Source organism: Oncorhynchus nerka, linkage group LG22 (assembly GCF_034236695.1).
Source record: "Oncorhynchus nerka isolate Pitt River linkage group LG22, Oner_Uvic_2.0, whole genome shotgun sequence".
Lineage (NCBI taxonomy): Eukaryota > Metazoa > Chordata > Actinopteri > Salmoniformes > Salmonidae > Oncorhynchus > Oncorhynchus nerka.
The window spans coordinates 62,910,554-62,928,271 of NC_088417.1; the positions used below are offsets into that span (position 1 = coordinate 62,910,554).

Below are 17,718 nucleotides of genomic sequence, written 5' to 3' on the forward strand. Positions count from 1 at the left end.
AATTACAACACTTAACCTTCACATTGCTTTCACATTTACCATAATGTTGTCCCCCTCCACACTTGGCACATATTTTCTTTCCTGACCAGTTACATGTCCCGTTCTTTAGCATTTAAAACACTGCAATGGGGATGGGACAAACTAAGGAATCCTATCTATACTTTTCCAGGCAAAACCTTCTTAAAACCTCAGCAGCACTGATAAGCTTTCACTTCTTTGACCCTATTTTCTACTGATCAACTTTTTGGCCTCAATCACTGCCTCCCTTCACATTTTCTTTAGTATCATCTATGGACATAGATATTGGGACCCCAGTGATGACTCCCCTCAACCTAGCATAAGCACCATGGACATAGCTTTTAATCTTCTTCCCATTAAGATTTTCCATTTGAAGAATCTTCCCTTGCTGGGCATGGCTACCACAAAATAATAGCAATCTACCATTTCCAATGAACCGGGCTAGTTTGACTTCAACAATCTCTCTTTACGGCATTGGTTAATCGGATAGGGTGTAAATGAGGCCCTGTGGTCTCATCAAACACCATCACAACTTTCCACTCTGACACATTATTACTCTTGCTTCTGACCTTGGCCTTCTTTATGCTTTCTATACTAGACTAGACTCCATTCAGTATCATAATCTTTCTTCTTCCTATGTCTTTCCACTACAGACCATTCAGATCGTTGACCCTCATCCTTCCGCTCCATATCATCAGAGCTGTCACCCATATTGATCACATTCCAGCACAGCTGCTTCTCCCAACCTTTTCTCCATTTCCTCCACTTCGTCTGCACTACTTGCCGCCATTTCCAACCATCCACCATACGTTCCCCATGTACTTTATCTCTGCATCAAACACTTTACGTTCCGGTCTGCGGCGATGGAAATACCAGATGATGTTGGGGTCCAGGATGTCCGCCACTGGGACCCAAGAGCATTAAAGACCGTATCCCTCCCAGTCCACTAGGTACTGGAGCCGACCCCTTCATTGTTGAGAGTCCAGGAGGGACCTAACAGCATAGGCAGGGGTCCCCTGGATGTCCAGTGGAGGTGGTGGGCTGTCATGGGGGATGGCATCAGCCAGGGAACCTGGAACCACCGGCCTGAGGAGTGAAACAAGGAAGTTGAGATCCGGTAGTTGGTGGGGAGTTTGAGACTGACATAGTGGGTGACGTCCTGCACCAAGGTGGGTCACCAGTACTTTTCGGACAGGGATTGGATAGTGCGGGTGATACCTGGGTGTCCAGCGGCGAGGGATGTGTGTGCCCAGGTTAACAGCTGATCTTTCACCCCTGTGGGAACGTAGATGCGCTCCGGAGGACAGGTGGCAGGAGCGGGTTCCCGCTCCAGAGCATGGCGGATGTCTTCATTTACGTCCCAACATATGGGCCCAATGATACGCAAGGACCGATTGATAGGCTGGTGGGAATTCACAGGCCCTCATCCGGCGTGGAACCACAGGATATGGGAAAGCAGGTCCCCCGGCGGTAATTTTCATACTTGACCATGTGAAGGTGGGATTGTGACGTTGGAGCCACATGAGGCTGAGGATTACCTTGTGTACAGGTGCGGAAACGATAAAGAAGGAAAGGCTTTCCTGGTGCATGTGTCCCACGATGAGGGTGAGTGGTGCGGTGATGTGTGTGCTGGATCCCAATGATTGTGTGTCCAGAGCTTGAATAGGAAAAGGAGAGGAGAGTGGGTATGAGATTAAGTTCAGGGAGGAGGCGAGGGCCTGGTCGATGAAGTTCCCAACGGCACCAGAATCCACTAGAGCTGTAGAGACAACACTTGAGGGACAGCCAGCCAGTGAAATAGGCACCTTTAAAGGGCTTGGCAGAAAACTATGAAAATGGGATTCTCATGCCTACCCTGGGAGATGGAAGGTCATGAGGGCACATTGGACACCACTGAAACTGGTGCCACTCCTGGCCGCAATAGGGACAGAGCCCCAGCTGAATCCGGCGACGCTGCTCTGCCCCTACCTCCATAGGTTCAGGCTCTGGCTCAGGACAGTTAAAGGAGGGAGGCGAGTGGTGAAGTGGACACCGGCACTCCCGCAGAAGGTTATCCGACGAATGGCCATCGAGATGAGTGAGAGCGTCCAAGGAAATATTGTCATCCCGACATGCCAACTCCGTCTGGACCTCTTCGTTGCGAAGTCCACTATGGTATAGAGTGCGGAGCACCGGCTCATTCCATCTGCTGGAAGCTGCCACAGTCCGAAAGGTGAGGGTGTACTTCGCAGCGGTCTGAGCACCATGCCGGAGCTGAAAATTTCACTCACCTCCCCCTCTGGAGGTTGGTCGAAGATGCTGGCGCACAGCATGTTTTGGGGCATATTTTGCACATATACAAGGTTTATAAATGAGGGCCCAGTGGAGTAAAAAACTAAATTATCAGCCCTTGTTCAGTCAGCGCATAAAACCACTTTGCCAGGCCAGACATCCACACACATCCTTTCATGACACATTTATGTATTATACCCTATTCTATCTCTCTTTCTCCCTCCTTCTTCTCTCTCTCTTTCTCTATTATTTAATCCCCCCTCTCCAAATCACTCTCTTCTCTCTCTTTGCCTCTACCTCCTTTATCCCCTCCTTCTCTCTCCCTCCCCTTCTTTCACCCCCTACACCCCCCGATCTCTTCTATATTCTCTCGCTCTCCCTTCTATTATTTCCCTCAATCTCTCTCCTTTGTTTCCTTATCCCCATGTCTCTCATCTCGCTCTCCCCCCTCCCTCCTTCACGCTCTCTCCCCCTCCCTCACACTCCCCTTCTCTCCCTCTACCCTCTCCATTCTCTCTCTCCCTCCTTTACTTCCCTTTCCCTTCCTCTCATCTCTCTCTTTCTCTCTCCCTCCCCTCTCTCCCACCTCGACCTCTCTCTCTGTTGTCCATCCAATCAAGGTATCAGAGAATTAATCTAGTACTGAAAGCATAAACTACAGCTAGCTAGCACCGCAGTGCATGAAGTGTGCTGAGTAGTTGACTCAGAGACTAAAAATATAATAGTTGAATGGATTTTGAACTAATTATTTTCATAAATTGAGGAACAGCAGAGAGAGGGAGAACTACAGTATATTTTATTGCATTTACTTTTCTTATCCCGGGTCGCTGAGCCTCTCACATAAAACAACTGTCTTTCCTGTATTTCTTTTTGTCTTGCCAACTTAGTGGTGAACATATTAAATGATCTGGCACAGACGGAGGTTCACACATTACAAGATTCTTCACTTGGTCTTGAGGATTGTTGATACCACGCTGTCTCGAGAAAAAAATGACGTGATTAGATTGTTAACATACAGTGCCTTGCGAAAGTATTCTGCCCCCTTGAACTTTGTGAACTTTTGCCACATTTCAGGCTTCAAACATAAAGATATAAAACTGTATTTTTTTTGTGAAGAATCAACAACAAGTGGGACACAATCATGAAGTGGAACGACATTTATTGGATATTTCAAACTTTTTTAACAAATCAAAAACTGAAAAATTGGGCGTGTTCGGGCAAATTCGAGTATCATGTAGTAGCCTAAATCTATTGATGTTTCTTTGAGCTGGGTGGATGGAATATGAATGACAGTCAACCAATATGCTGTAATAGAAATAAGGTCATGCTCATTAAAAAAAAAGTGTCCTCCCTAATCTTGAATGGCACCAACGTCCACTGGTCTAGGGTTGAGGCCCTAACCCTAACTCTAGCTTCAAGTCCATATTTCGGCTCAACCCTCACCTAAAACTCATCCCCAACACTAACCCTAACTCACGCTTCATCTCGGCTCAACCCTAACCGTAGCCATAAGCCTAACCTTAACTTCTTGCCCACATCCCTTCTCAACCCTAACTCCAACCTCAACCATAACCCTATGGCTAGGGTTGAGTCGGGATGTGGAACATGAAGCTAGGGTTAAGTTTAGGGTCGAGGATAGAGTAAGGATTGAGCCAGGATGTGGACATGAAGCTAGGTTTAGGTTTAAGGTTGAGGTTAGAGTCTGAATGTCTGCCTGCCTGTCTATTTGTCTGTCAGGTTAGGGTTGAGCTGGGAGTGGAGTTGAAGATAGGGTTAGGGCCTCAACCATAGACATAACCATAATCCAATTTACATTGAATGAATTTGCCCCTCCCCCACTACATGGCAGAAATGTAGGCCTTAATGTGCTTTTGAGTGACATTGGTAAAATGGTTGAGGCTAGAAACACAATTCACATATGGGATCATTCAGCAGAGGCTCCCGATGAACGCACGCCTACACCTGAAATTAACTTTGTCCCACAGAGAACAAGGCCTTTCTTCCATAGAAAACATTACCTACGAACCTTACATAACCATGACGCCCCTGTGGACTGCGATTGAGCTAGCTAACCGTCCTTGCACACAACCCACCGTGACCTTATAGGGATGCCCTGTGTTGAGGTTCACCTTCTTTTGGAAACAGGAAGTGGCTTAATTCATCCTCAACATGGTTCTTAATTTTCTCCCTGTAGTTACACAAAAACACTGTGTTCCATCCTCTGTAATATAAAGAGGAGGGAGAGAGAGGGGGAGAAAGAGAGGAAGGAGAGAGTGATTGAGAGAGGAGATTAGAGAATAGAGAGAGTAAGAAAGAGAGAGGAGAGAGAAAGAGTGATGGAAAGATGGGATTAGAGAATAAAGAGAGGGGGAGAGGGTACACCCATTTTTTTTACTTTTAAATTATTATCCATTGATACTTTAAGAATGTAACTGAGAAATGCCTCATGAGCAACAATCTTATCCAGTAGTGTAGTGCACATTTTTATTTCAGTGCAGGAACACAATTGATGTATTACTTAATTTCTCAATCAAAGTTTTGAACCTACTGTTTAGCCTAATCAATATTATTTTAAAATATGCATAAAATGCTACCCCCAACTGCAATGTCTGCCTATGCCCACACATATTGTCTAAGAAATGTTTCAATTTTTTATACCCTCAAACACCATATGAGACATACCTCATTTTCAAAATAGGCCATCGTCACTGCCAATCGTGAATGACCACAGTATGAGTCATAATACCCATAAACCTAGTGGTCAAACAGGGAAATGGTTCCAATTGTTTTCCACCATTCATTTTTCCCATAAGGGATTTTTGAAACACTTAAAATAAGGGCTGTGTTTCGTGTAGGCTTACCCTGGCGTGACGTTTTGATAAGTGTAAATCTCTCTAGGCCAAGGTGACCTGTATTTGCCTGTCCCAGACCATTATTCCTTCTCCACCAAACATTACAATTGGCACTCTGCATTCGGGCAGGTAGCGTTCTCCTGGCATCCGCCAAACCCAGATTTGTCTGTCGGACTGCCAGATGGTAAAGCGTAATGAATCACTCCAGAGAACGCGTTTCCGCTGCTCCAGAGTCCAATGGAGCTTTACACCACTCTAGTCGATGCTTGGCATTGCGCATGGTGATCATAGGCTTGTGTATGGCTGCTCAGCCATGGAAACCCATTTCATGAAGCTCCAGATGAACAGTTATTGTGCTGACGTTGGTTCCAGAGGCAGTTTGGACCTTTATAGTGAGTATTACAGACTATTCTTTATACACACTGCGTGTTTCAACACTCCGCGGTTCCGTTCTGCGAGCTTGTGTGGCCTACCACTCCGAGGCTGAGCCGTTGTTGCTCATAGACTTTTCCACTTCACAATAACAGCACTTATAGTTGACCGGGGCAGCTCTAGCAGGGCAACAATTTGACAAACTGACTTGTTAGAAAGGTGGCATCCTATGACGGTGCCACATTGAAAGTCACTGAGCTCTTCCATAAGGCCATTCTACTGCCAATATTTGTCAATGGAGATTGCATGGCTGTCTGCTTGATTTTATACACCTGTCTGCAACGGGTGTGGTTGAAATAGCTGAATCCACTAATTTGAAGGGGTATCCACATACTTTTGTAAATATAGTGTATGTTAAATTATGTATGGTTACATAAGACGGATGGTTACTGAAGACAAAAATGAAAATGTAAGGTATTTGGTCGGGAATATAACATGGACCTGTAGCAACCCAAAGGTTGCAAGTACAAATCTCATCACAGATAACTTCAGCTTTTTAGTTAATTAGCAACTTTTAAAACACCTTTAGTTACTTTGCAACTACTTAGCATGTTAGCTAATCCTTCCCCTAAAACCCTTCCCCGAACCTAAACCCTTTAACCTAACCCCTAGCCTAGCTAACATTAGCTATCTAGCTAACGTTATCCACCTAACTAGAATTCGTAACATATCATAAGCTACGTTTTTAAAATTCGTAACATATTGTACATTTTGCAAATTTGTAACATATCATACAAAATGGGTGATGGACATTCACAAATTAAAACATACTATACGAAACGCAGTGGCGTGTATTCAGTGATGCCAAGGGAAGAGGTCTTCCACAAAAAAAAATAGAAAAAAGGGGAAAAACATACTAAATAATTTATCTTGCATTTATCTATCGTAAATGTCCTTATATTCACAAAATGCTGAATGGACAGTGCATTCGGAAAGTATTCAGACCCCTTCCCTTTTTCCACATTTCGTTACATTAAAAATGTTCCTCATCAATCTACACACAATAACCCATAATGACAAAGTGAAAACAGGCTTTTAGACATTTTTGCAAATGTATTAAAAATAAAAAACAGAAAAAACGTATTTACATAAGTATTCAGTATTCATTGATTGGAGTCCACCTGTGGTAAATTCAATTGATTGGACATGATTTGGAAAGGCACACACCTGTCTATCTAAGGTCCCACAGTTGCCAGTGCATGTCAGAGCAAAAACCAAGGCTCCGAAACAGAATTGTGTCGAGGTACAGATCTGGCGAAGGGTGCCGAAAAATGTCTGCAGCATTGAAGGTCCCCAAGAACACAGTGGCCTCCATCATTCTTAAATGTAATAAGTTTGGAACCTCCATGACTCTTACTATAGCTGGCCGCCCGGCCAAACTGAGCAATCGGAGGAGAAGGGCCTTGGTCAGGGTGGTGACCAAGAACCCGATGGTGACTCTGACAGAGTTCCTCTGTGGAGATGGGAGAACCTTCCAGAAGCACAACCATCTCTGCAGTGCTCAGGACCTTAGACTTAGGCGAAGGTTCTCCTTCCAACAGGACAACGACCCTAAGCACATTGCCAAGACAATGCAGGAGTGGCTTTGGGACAAGTCTCTGAATGTCCTTGAGTGGCCCAGCCAAAGCCCGGACTTGAACCCGATCCGAGACCTGAAAATAGCTGTTCAGAAATAAAAGCTGAAATAAATCATTCTCTGCACTATTATTCTGACATTTCACATTCTTAAAATAAAGTGGTCCTAACTGACCTAGGACAGGGAATTTTTACTCGGGTTGAATGTCAGGAATTGTGAAAACTGAGTTTAAACGTATTTGGCTAAGGTGTATGTAAACATCCAACTTCAACTGTAACTGTTTGTTACATGCAATATGTATTGTGGACTTCACAGGACAGATGTTGATCTCCGGTTTTGTAATGAAACAAATATGTGGTTGAATGTATTCTTTATTATTTTTATTGTCCTGGCTTTAGGCCTATATATCACTGTGTCAATGCACATGAACTAACAGGATTATAGAGCAAACAATGCAATTATCACAACACAGGTTGTAAATATGATTTCTTTTTTTTCCCTGGCTTGGCTTTCCCTGTGATTTTGCCCACGCCACCGCTACTGACGAAACTTAAATTTACTGTATCATACTTTATAGTGTTTGGATAGTATAGTGTACAGAATAATACAAAATGCTATGAGATCATGCAGCAGCGGTTCCCCTGTTGACTGACTCCCCATAGTGTTAGACCATAGACCGTAAAAAGAAGGGTTAGACATCTAATCTAGTTTTTGTACACTCGGCATTGTGTGGTAGGGCATGAATGATGTCCCAGGTGTTGTTTCCCCCGTTCGATGGTGACCCAACCGAACACTTTCTCGCGTCAAGGAGTTTAGCCAGAGAGAATAGCGAAAGGAGTATCTCTTGTTTAGCTCCCACAATCACTCATATGACCCGCCCCCTTTCAAATATTTTGATTGGCAGTTTCTATGACAACTGCACGGTCTTTTTCTGCGTCATTGGTCCATACGGGAACTTATTCGTTTGATAGACAGTCGTCATGGTAACGTTCTTATTCAGCCTCCATTTTGTTAGCCACTTTCGTTTTTCCCCCAAAAATGTACCTTCTTCCCGGAATAGTAAATCCCCTGATCATAGCAATGACATGTACATTGAAACTTATGCCCAGACAGAAATTGGTTAATATAATGAAAGGGGTTGGTAGATGTGTTACAACGGCGCTTACTGAGTACATTGGTTTACTGTAGTTTCTATGGTCTTCCGCCGGGCCGGTACGCTGCGCAGGTTTGGAACGCGCGCCATTTTGTGACATTTACAAAAAAAGGTTTCTTCAAGAAAACAGGGTCTTCAAGTTTTTTTCCGTATTAAAAAAAATGCTTTGGAAGCAACGCTACTCTCGCTGAAATGGAAGTATCGACCAGCTAATGGTGTACATGCCTACATCGAAATGTTGGTTTCTCTATGGTCAGATCGAATACAGTAAGTTTCTGCTGTTGACGGTGGTGGCGAGTTGACGGAGAGGCGCTGTTGATTTGGAAACAGAATTGACATCTACTCAGAGGAGTGAGGGTTGTACGTTGGGAAATCTGGGGGGGGCTCCATGGAGAAGAGACTGTATTCAATAATTCGCCGTAAGGCATTGGGGATTGTAAATGAGGATATTTTTCTGGAATAGGAAGACTGACAGGCAGCGACAAAGGTAAGTTTGTACTCTCGTTCTAACTGTAGCTAGCCATACTAGCCAGTTACAGTGCTAACGTTACCATTGTAATGGTCTAATGGGCTCACACACAAACTAGTTACCTAGCTAACGTTAGCTGGTAATGACATGACCATTCAACGTTCTATAATGTTTCTTATTTTTGGTGGGAAAACTTGCACCCACATATTGACAATACGATGACAAGCAGTAACGCGTAACATCGGGCCTAGTTAACAATATGAATCGTTAATAACATTGCTAAGTTTAACGGTAACTCGCTACTGTAACTGCTTAGGCCATGTTGGTGTAGTTGTTAGCTAACTTTCCCTTGCCACAGTTAACTTAACGTTAGCTAGCTAGAACCCTAGCCGTACTCCATTCCAGTAACGTTAGCTAGCAATCTAGCTAACCTTTATTCAATGCAGCTGGCTAACATGGATAGATATGAAAACTTAGCTAACTACCCTACAGTAGCATCTTGCCTTTAATGTAATTCAGTGGAAGGCAGTGTTGCTTGCTAGCTGGACCTTTGCTGTTTTAGCAAGATAGATTAGATTAACTAGTTAGGTCATACCGTTTTTTTGGGTAAGTAACGTTAGTTGTAACGTTAGTTTACTATTTACCTAGCTAACGTTAGCTACATAGATAGTAGCGTGTGAAAGCGTAGCAGGCTTAAAATACACGCGTGAAACTAGATCGCCATATATACTGGTCTTGACAAGAAGAAGAAAAACTCTCGGGGGAGGTTCTCTTCTGTACTGTTCAACCAATCCAGTGAATGTGGAGGAGTTAGGATGGAGTATTGCCTTCAAAACTTCAAAAAGCGGAACTCGCGTCACAGGCTCTCTCTTAATGGTCCCTGAAAACCGGAACATCCGGTTGTTGGGGACTTGGCAGAGGCTACTAGCTACCTACTGCTTCTCTACTGTTTGTTAATGTATCATTCCAACTTGGTTAATGTTAGCTAGCTAACATTAGCAGGGCCCCGTTGTGTTGATGATCTTGTTGCTTTAGTAACATGATTGATAGGGAAGCTGGCTACAAAGAGTAACTCCACCCCAGGCAGCTAGGTTCAATAGAGGCGATACCAATCATATGTTGCCTTCCAGCTAGCAAACACCTGCTAACTTGACAAGTCATCAGTTTCCTAAGAGATGCAAGCATTGATTGATAGTCAGCTAACAGCTAGTCATAAGGATGGTGAGCTTATCTACGTCAACATATTCATTCTTGATACTATGTAATCAACTAGCTAACTAATGCTAATATGCTCACGTTGACCCAGTGTGTCTGCTGATGAAGTTCGCTAGCTAACATGTTGACCCTAGTGTAATCATGGTCATGGTTCAGTTGGGCTGATGTTAGCCACTGACTTGGTTATTTACAAATTGAAATTGAATAAGGAATTTTGTAGCTGACACGAACAGTTTAATTTAAGTTCCAGATCACAGTACATGATACACTTGTTGACAAAAGTATTAATTGACTGAAGCATCAAGTTCAGTGGGGGAAACTAAACTTATTAATTTGAGAACTCACATGAGGTAGACCGCCTCTGCTGTCATGCAAGTACCCATGACTTTGTGAATGAAATTCATACATAGCAGGCACTAGTATGTTTTTGATGAGTTAAATAACTGGGTTTTTGTAGAGAGCTTGAAGGCTTTTTGTTGTTGATCAAGTCAGAAATTTAACTTTTTTAGGACAATGTAACTTGTTGTTAAAATTCCTCCTCTTCAAAAGTATTGGATAAGGCCCATATTTGACATTTGCAGTCAATTGATCATTGTTATGTAGTAGCACCTGCTCACCAGGAGAAGTTTTCAGTTCATAGTCACTCTCTTGGTCTCTTTTAGTACATAATATCATATCAACCTCATGGTTGAATCAGCGAGTTGCTAATTTAGGCCTACTATAACAGCTACAAGAGTCATGCACAGCAATGGCAAAGCACCTTTTCTATAGTAAAGTTTACAAATGGTATGGATAGATCTCAAATTGGCCTTAGTTTGAAGTCTGTCTGGTGGGTCAATCAGTGTTCTCTTGTGACGCTATAGGCTAAGCCTAATTGTATTGAAAGTAGGGATGCACCGATATGACATTTTTGGGCGATACCGATATCCAATATTTTCCTTGGCAAAAACAATGATACCGATAACCAATATTTTAGCTCCCTTTTAAGCATTCTAGAACATTTAAATAGTTAACCAACACACACACGGACACAACGGTCTAAGGCACTGCATCTCAGTGCAAGAGACGTCACTACAGTCCCTGGTTCGAATCCAGTCTGTATCGCATCTGGCCGTGATTGGGAGTCCCATAGGGCAGCGCACAATTGGCCCAGCGTCGTCTGGGTTTGGCCGGGGTAGGCTGTCATTGTTAATAAGAATTTGTTCTTAAAACTTCTTACGTGTGAATTCCCGTTAACGGGATCGATTTGACAACAGCCAGTGAAAGTGCAGGGCGCCAAATTCAAACAACAAATCTCATAATTAAAATTCCTCAAACATACAAGTATTATACACCATTTTAACTTGTTAATCCCACCACAGTGTCCGATTTCAAAAAGGCTTTACGATGAAAGCATACCATGTGATTATGTTAGGTCAGCACCTAGTCACAGAAATACACAGAAATTTTTCCAACCAAAGAGAGGAGTCTCAAAGCAGAAATAGAGATAATTAATCACTAACCTTTGATGATTTTCATCACATGACACTCATGAGACTTCATGTTACACAATACATGTATGTTTTGTTCGATAAAGTTCATATTTATAACCAGAAATCTCAGTTTACATTGGCGCGTTATGTTCAGTAATGTTTTGCTTCTAAAACATCCCGTGATGTTGCAGAGCCACATCAATTTACAGAAATACTCATAATAAATGTTGATGAAAATACACGTGTTATACATGGAATTAAAGATATACTTCTCCTTATTGCAACCGCTGTGTCAGATTTCAAAAAAGCTTTACGAAAAAAGCACACCGTGCAATAATCTGAGAACAGTGCCCAGAGACCAAAAACAAGACATACAGATACCCGCCATGTTGTGGAGTCAACAGAAGTCAGAAATAGCATTATAAATATTCACTTACCTTTGATGATCTTCATCGGAATGCACTCCCAGGAATCCCAGTTCCACAATAAATGTTTGTTTTGTTCGATAATTCATGTCCAAATACCTCCTTTTTGTTCGCGCGTTTAGTTCACAAATCCAAATTCACGAGGCACAGGCACTTAGTCCAGACGAAAAGTAAAAAAAGTTATATTACAGTTCGTAGAAACATGTCAAACGATGTATAGAATCAATCTTTAGGATGTTTTTAACATAATCTTCAGTAATCTTCAATAATGCTTCAACCAGACAATTCCTTTGTCATTAGAAATGAAAAGGAATGCAGCTCGCTCTCACGGCCGTGCGCATGATTTAGCTCATGGCATTCTGCCAGACCTCTTAGTCAAACAGCTCTTATTCGCCCCCCCTTCACAGTAGAAGCCTGAAACAATGTTCTAAAGACTGTTGACATCTAGTGGAAGCCTTAGGAAGTGCAATCGGACCAAATTTACACTAAATCTTGGATAGGCAAAGACTTGAAAACCTACAAACCTCAGATTTCCCACTTCCTGGTTGGATTTTTTTCTCAGGTTTTTGCCTGCCATATGAGTTCTGTTATACTCACAGACATCATTCAAAAAGTTTTAGAAACTTCAGAGTAGAGGTCGACCGATTTATGAATTTACAACGCCGATACCGATTATTGGAGGACCAAAAAAGCCGATACCGATTAATCGGCAGATTTTTATTTGTAATAATGACAATTACAACAATACTGAATGAAGACTTATTTTAACTTAATATAATACATCAATAAAATCAATTTAGCCTCAAATAAACAATGAAACATGTTCAATTTGGTTTAAATAATGTGCTAACAAGCCAGCCATTTCACTTAGGTTACACCAGCCTCATCTCGGGAGTTGAGGCTTGAAGTCATAAACAGCGCAATGCTTGACGCACAACAAAGAGCTGCTGGCAATACGCATGAAAGTGCTGTTTGAATGAATGTTTACGCGCCTGCTTCTGCCTACCACCGCTCAGTCAGATACTTAGATACTTGTATGCTCAGTCAGATTATACGCAACTCAGGACACGCTAGATAATATCTAGTAATATCATCAACCATGTGTCGTTAACTAGTAATTATGATTGATTGATTGTTTTTTATAAGATAAGTTTAATGCTAGCTAGCAACTTACCTTGGCTTACTGCATTCGCGTAACAGGCAGTCAGTCTCCTTGTGGAGTGCAACGGTCGTTATTGCGTTGGACTAGTTAACCTTAAGGTTGCAAGATTGGATGCCCCGAGCTGACAAGGTGAAAATCGGTCTTTCTGCCCCTTAACCTCTTAGCGTCACCTGAGACGTCTGCGTCCCACCCAGCCATCAGGAAATGCAAATGCGCCACGCCAAATGCTAATAGCACTCGTTAAAACTCAAACGTTCATTAAAACACACATGCAGGGTACTGAATTAAAGCTACACTCGTTGTGAATCTAGCCAACAAGTCAGATTTTTAAAATGCTTTTCGGCGAAAGCATGAGAAGCTATTATCTGATAGCATGCAACACCCCGAAATACCTGAAGGGGACCTAAACAAAAGAATTAGCGTAGCCGGCGCTACACAAAACGCAGAAATAAAATATAAAACATTCATTACCTTTGACGAGCTTCTTTGTTGGAACTCCTATATGTCCCATAAACATCACTATTGAGTCTTTTTTTCGATTAAAACGGTCCATATATACCCAAAATATCCATCTATGAAAACTGTGTGATCCATAAAAAAACACTTTCAAAACGCAACGTCATTTTTTAAAATTAAAAAAGTTGCCTATAAACTTTCACAAAACACTTCAAAATGCTTTTGTAATCCAACTTTAGGTATTAGTAAACGTTAATAATCTATCAAATTGATCACGGGGCGATGTGTATTCAATAGCTCCACGTCTTCAAATCATGGTCGGAAATCTCTCTTCCAAAACATCCTGTCGTACACCGGATGGTATGGGGTCTCTCTTCTTCGTTTGACCAAGGAACAACCTCCAGGCAATTGCCAAGACTGGCGACATCGTGTGGAAGCTGTAGGACTTGTAAACTCGGAGCCATCTATTTTGCTGTGCCATAGACAATACATGCAACTGGCGCATTGATATTTTTTCCACTTTTTGGTGATCAGTTTTCCTTGGGCTTTTCGACGAAACACACGTTCTGTTATAGTCACAGCCGTGATTTAACCAGTTTTAGAAACGTCAGAGTGTTTTCTATCCACACATACTAATCATATGCATATACTATATTCCTGGCATGAGTAGCAGGACGTTGAAATGTTGCGTGATTTTTAACAGAATGTTCGAAAAAGTAAGCCATATGCTTAAGAGGTTTTAAAGAGGCAGTTAACCCACCGTTCCTAGGTCGTCTTTGAAAATAAGAATGTGTTCTTAACTTGTTGTAACTCCCATCCCGTGAACGGGATCATTGTCATCATCTGACACTAATTAGCATAATGCAAAGGACATAAATATTACTAGAAAATATTCCTATTCATGAAAATCACAAGTGAAATATATTGAAACACAGCTTAGCCTTTTGTTAATCACCCTGTCATCTCAGATTATCAAAATATGCTTTACAGCCAAAGCAAGACAAGCATTTGTGTAAGTTTATCCATAGCATAGCATTATGTCCAGTTAGCAGCAGGTAACTTGGTCACGAAAATCAGAAAAGCAATCAAATTAAATTGTTTACCTTTGATGAGCTTCGGATGTTTTCACTCACGATCTCAGTTAGATAGCAAATGTTCCTTTTTTCCAAAAATATAATTTTTTTGTAGGCGAAATAGTTCCGTTTGTTCTTCACGTTTGGCTGAGAAATCGACCGGAAATTGCGGTCACGACAATGCCGAAAAATATTCCAAATTAGCTTTATAATATCAACAGAAACTAGGCAAACGTTGTTTATACTCAATCCTCAAGGTGTTTTTCAAATATCTATTCGATAATATATCCACCGGGACAATTGGTTTTTCAGTAGGAGCGATAGGAAAAATGGCTACCTCTGTATTTTACGCAAGAATCACTCTTGAGAGCCATCAGGTGACCACTTGCGCAATGTAGCCACTTACGGGTATTCTTCAACATAAAGGCGTGAAACTACGTCAGAATGCTGTAGACACTTTGGGGAATACGTAGAAAAAGGAATCTGGTTGATAGCCCATTCACTGCTCAATAAAGGCGCATCGGAATGCAGAGCATTCAAAACATGAGTCACTTCCGGATTGGATTTTTCTCAGGCTTTCGCCTGCAATATCAGTTATGTTATACTCACAGACAATATTTTTTACATATTTGGAAACTTTAGAGTGTTTTCTATCCTAAGCAGTCAATTATATGCATATTCTAGCATCTTGTCCTGACAAAATATCCCGTTTTACTTTGGGAACGTTATTTTTCCAAAAATGAAAATACTGCCCCCTAGTGACAACAGGTTAACTGACTTGCCTGGTTAAATAATGATTAAATAATAATAGTCGTTTTATTCTCAACCACGATTTCATTATACATGTCAAGCAGTGAAGTCTCAGCTCTGTCTGTCCGTGCCCTCTCTTCCTCTGTGCACACTGTCACTGTATGTCCAGCTGTGTTACATTTCACGTAAACCCTGTTTCTTCTCTACATCGAAGTAGTGGTCCTTGTACCTAGCATCGAGCATGGTGGTGACACAGTAAAGAGGCTCAGAGAGAATGCCACCGAATCGCTTGTCCATAGCCTTGAGTACTTTTGTAAGTTTTAAACCCACGGTCTGTGTCGGCAGTTTTGTTGAGCAGGCGTTTCAATGCCATGATAGAGGGTGTGATCACGTCTGCTGCAGACACAGTTGATTAGCTTATTTCTCAAGTCAGTTGTTCGAATGGCGCTAGGAGTGTGTCCATGTTTCAAACATGTTCTCAAATGCCATTGAAATGGCAGCAGCAGTATGAGAACCAGCACATTCCTGAGCATTTAATATGGCTTTCATCAGTACGAAATCCTAGTCGACCCACTGTGCTGTCAGACTCCGCATGCGCATGGGGCTGACATCGCTGGTCCAAATGTCAGCCGTGAAGCTAATAGCAGTGACGCCCATAGCAAGTAGCTCATAGATGTACGTTTCAACAATACTGTGTAACTGGTGGGGGCAAATCTGAAAAATAGTGTGTACCGGGGCTCGACCAGTCGGCGAAAGCCAACATCATCCACGACAGAGGACGGTTGATTGTCAAGGGCAATGGATTCCATTATCTTGGCTTTAATGGATTTTGCCTTTCAGTTGTCTCGCTGAAATGTTCTTACTCTTTCAAATGACTGCTCGACTTGAACTTGTTTAGTTGTTGGAGATGTGTGCTTGGTATTTTTCTGATTTTGTTCTGTGTAGCGCTGTATTTTTCATGGGTCATTACGTCAGCTACTTAAGTTCTATAGCTAAGCACGTCAGCTTTGACATCGGTTTTGCACATCATCCGTTTTGCACATCGGCGTTAAAGGCATTTTTAGCTAATATTGTCTGATTCTGATATGCTCACCGATATATCATGCATCCCAAATTGAAAGAGCTTCTGCTTCAGTCATGACATGGTTGATTCCTTGGAAACAGAATTACCTTAGGGACACATTCTTTATTTAGGCTACTTATAGACAACTTCCATGCTGAGTGTACTTTACAATAAGCATTTGTGTTCTCTCTGCCTTTGACTTGACTTTAATCACAGCAGCAAACTCCTCAACAAGTGATTACACGGGCATCTGTATTTTAAGATTCCTGCCAGTAATTTCTATTCCGGTTCATATTTGTCTGTTTTTGGCTGTGTATGGGTAATAGCCAAGAGAAAAAAAGAAAGTAAAAATGATAGTTTTCAACACAAATAGGTCTAATGAACATTAGGCCAATATTCAACATTCATGAGAACCGTGTCTGCACGTACATGGATGTTGATGGAAATGTTACTGCACCAACTTTGGAAGGATTTTCAAACGTAGGCATAAACTGTATTTTCCCCATATCATAATCAGTTGAGATTCATTGTCTATCTCTGTGATGGAATGTCTATTTTTACAGTAGAACACGCTTTGAAAGTAACGTGGAAAGTAGCCTTGTAGTTTATTTGTATTTTTTACTTTTGTAGGCTTCTTGAATGGTCTTCAATGGACAAACACGTAGCACAATGGTTGTCAGCGCAAAAGCTTAAAATGTCCAATGCAGCCGTTTTATCTCTATAAAATAATTTCTGCGTCAACAATGAAGTACCTTACAATTAAAGGGATACTTCGGGATTTTGCCATTGCCCTTTATCTACTTCCCCAGTGTCAGATGAACTTGTGGATACCATGTTATGTTTCTCGTGTACAGTATGAAGGAAGTTAGAGGAAGTTTAGTGAGCCAATGCTAACTAGTGTTAGGGCAAGGACTGGAAGTCTGTGGGTATCTACTAGCATGCTAGACTTCTAGTCGTGCTTACGCTAATTTGCAATTGCGCTAGTTAGCAACTTCCTTCAAACTGCATGCAGGGACACAAAAAAAATATATTTACGAGTTCATCTGACTCTGGGGAAGTGGATTAACTTCTTGGTGACAGGGGGGCAGTATTGAGTAGCTTGGATGAATAAGGTGCCCAGAGTAAACTGCCTGCTACTCTGTCCCAGATGCTAATATATGCATATTATTAGTAGTATTGGATAGAAAACACTCTGAAGTTCCTAAAACTGTTTGAATGATGTCTGTGAGTACAACAGAACACATATGGCAGGCGGAAACCTGAGAAAAGTCCAACCAGCAAGTGCGAAATCTGAGGCTTGTAGTTTTTTAACTCAACCAATATTCCACTGT

At 41.8% G+C, this 17,718-nt stretch overlaps 1 protein-coding gene across 5 annotated transcripts in view; it reads left to right on the forward strand.

Annotated features, from left to right (window-relative positions):
- The first annotated feature begins 8,154 nt into the window (after window positions 1-8,154).
- Window positions 8,155-17,718, forward strand: part of LOC115105458 (dual specificity tyrosine-phosphorylation-regulated kinase 1A) — a 58,275-nt gene continuing 48,711 nt past the window's right edge. For 2 of the 5 annotated variants that reach the window (XM_029627537.2, XM_029627538.2), the window contains exon 1: window positions 8,155-8,569. In XM_029627537.2, the coding sequence (XP_029483397.1) occupies window positions 8,515-8,569 (55 nt within the window). In that variant the 5' untranslated portion in view covers window positions 8,155-8,514. Of the gene's footprint in view, window positions 8,790-17,718 lie in introns of all 5 variants that reach the window. The other 3 variants (XM_029627539.2, XM_029627541.2, XM_029627540.2) reach the window with 2 other exon arrangements.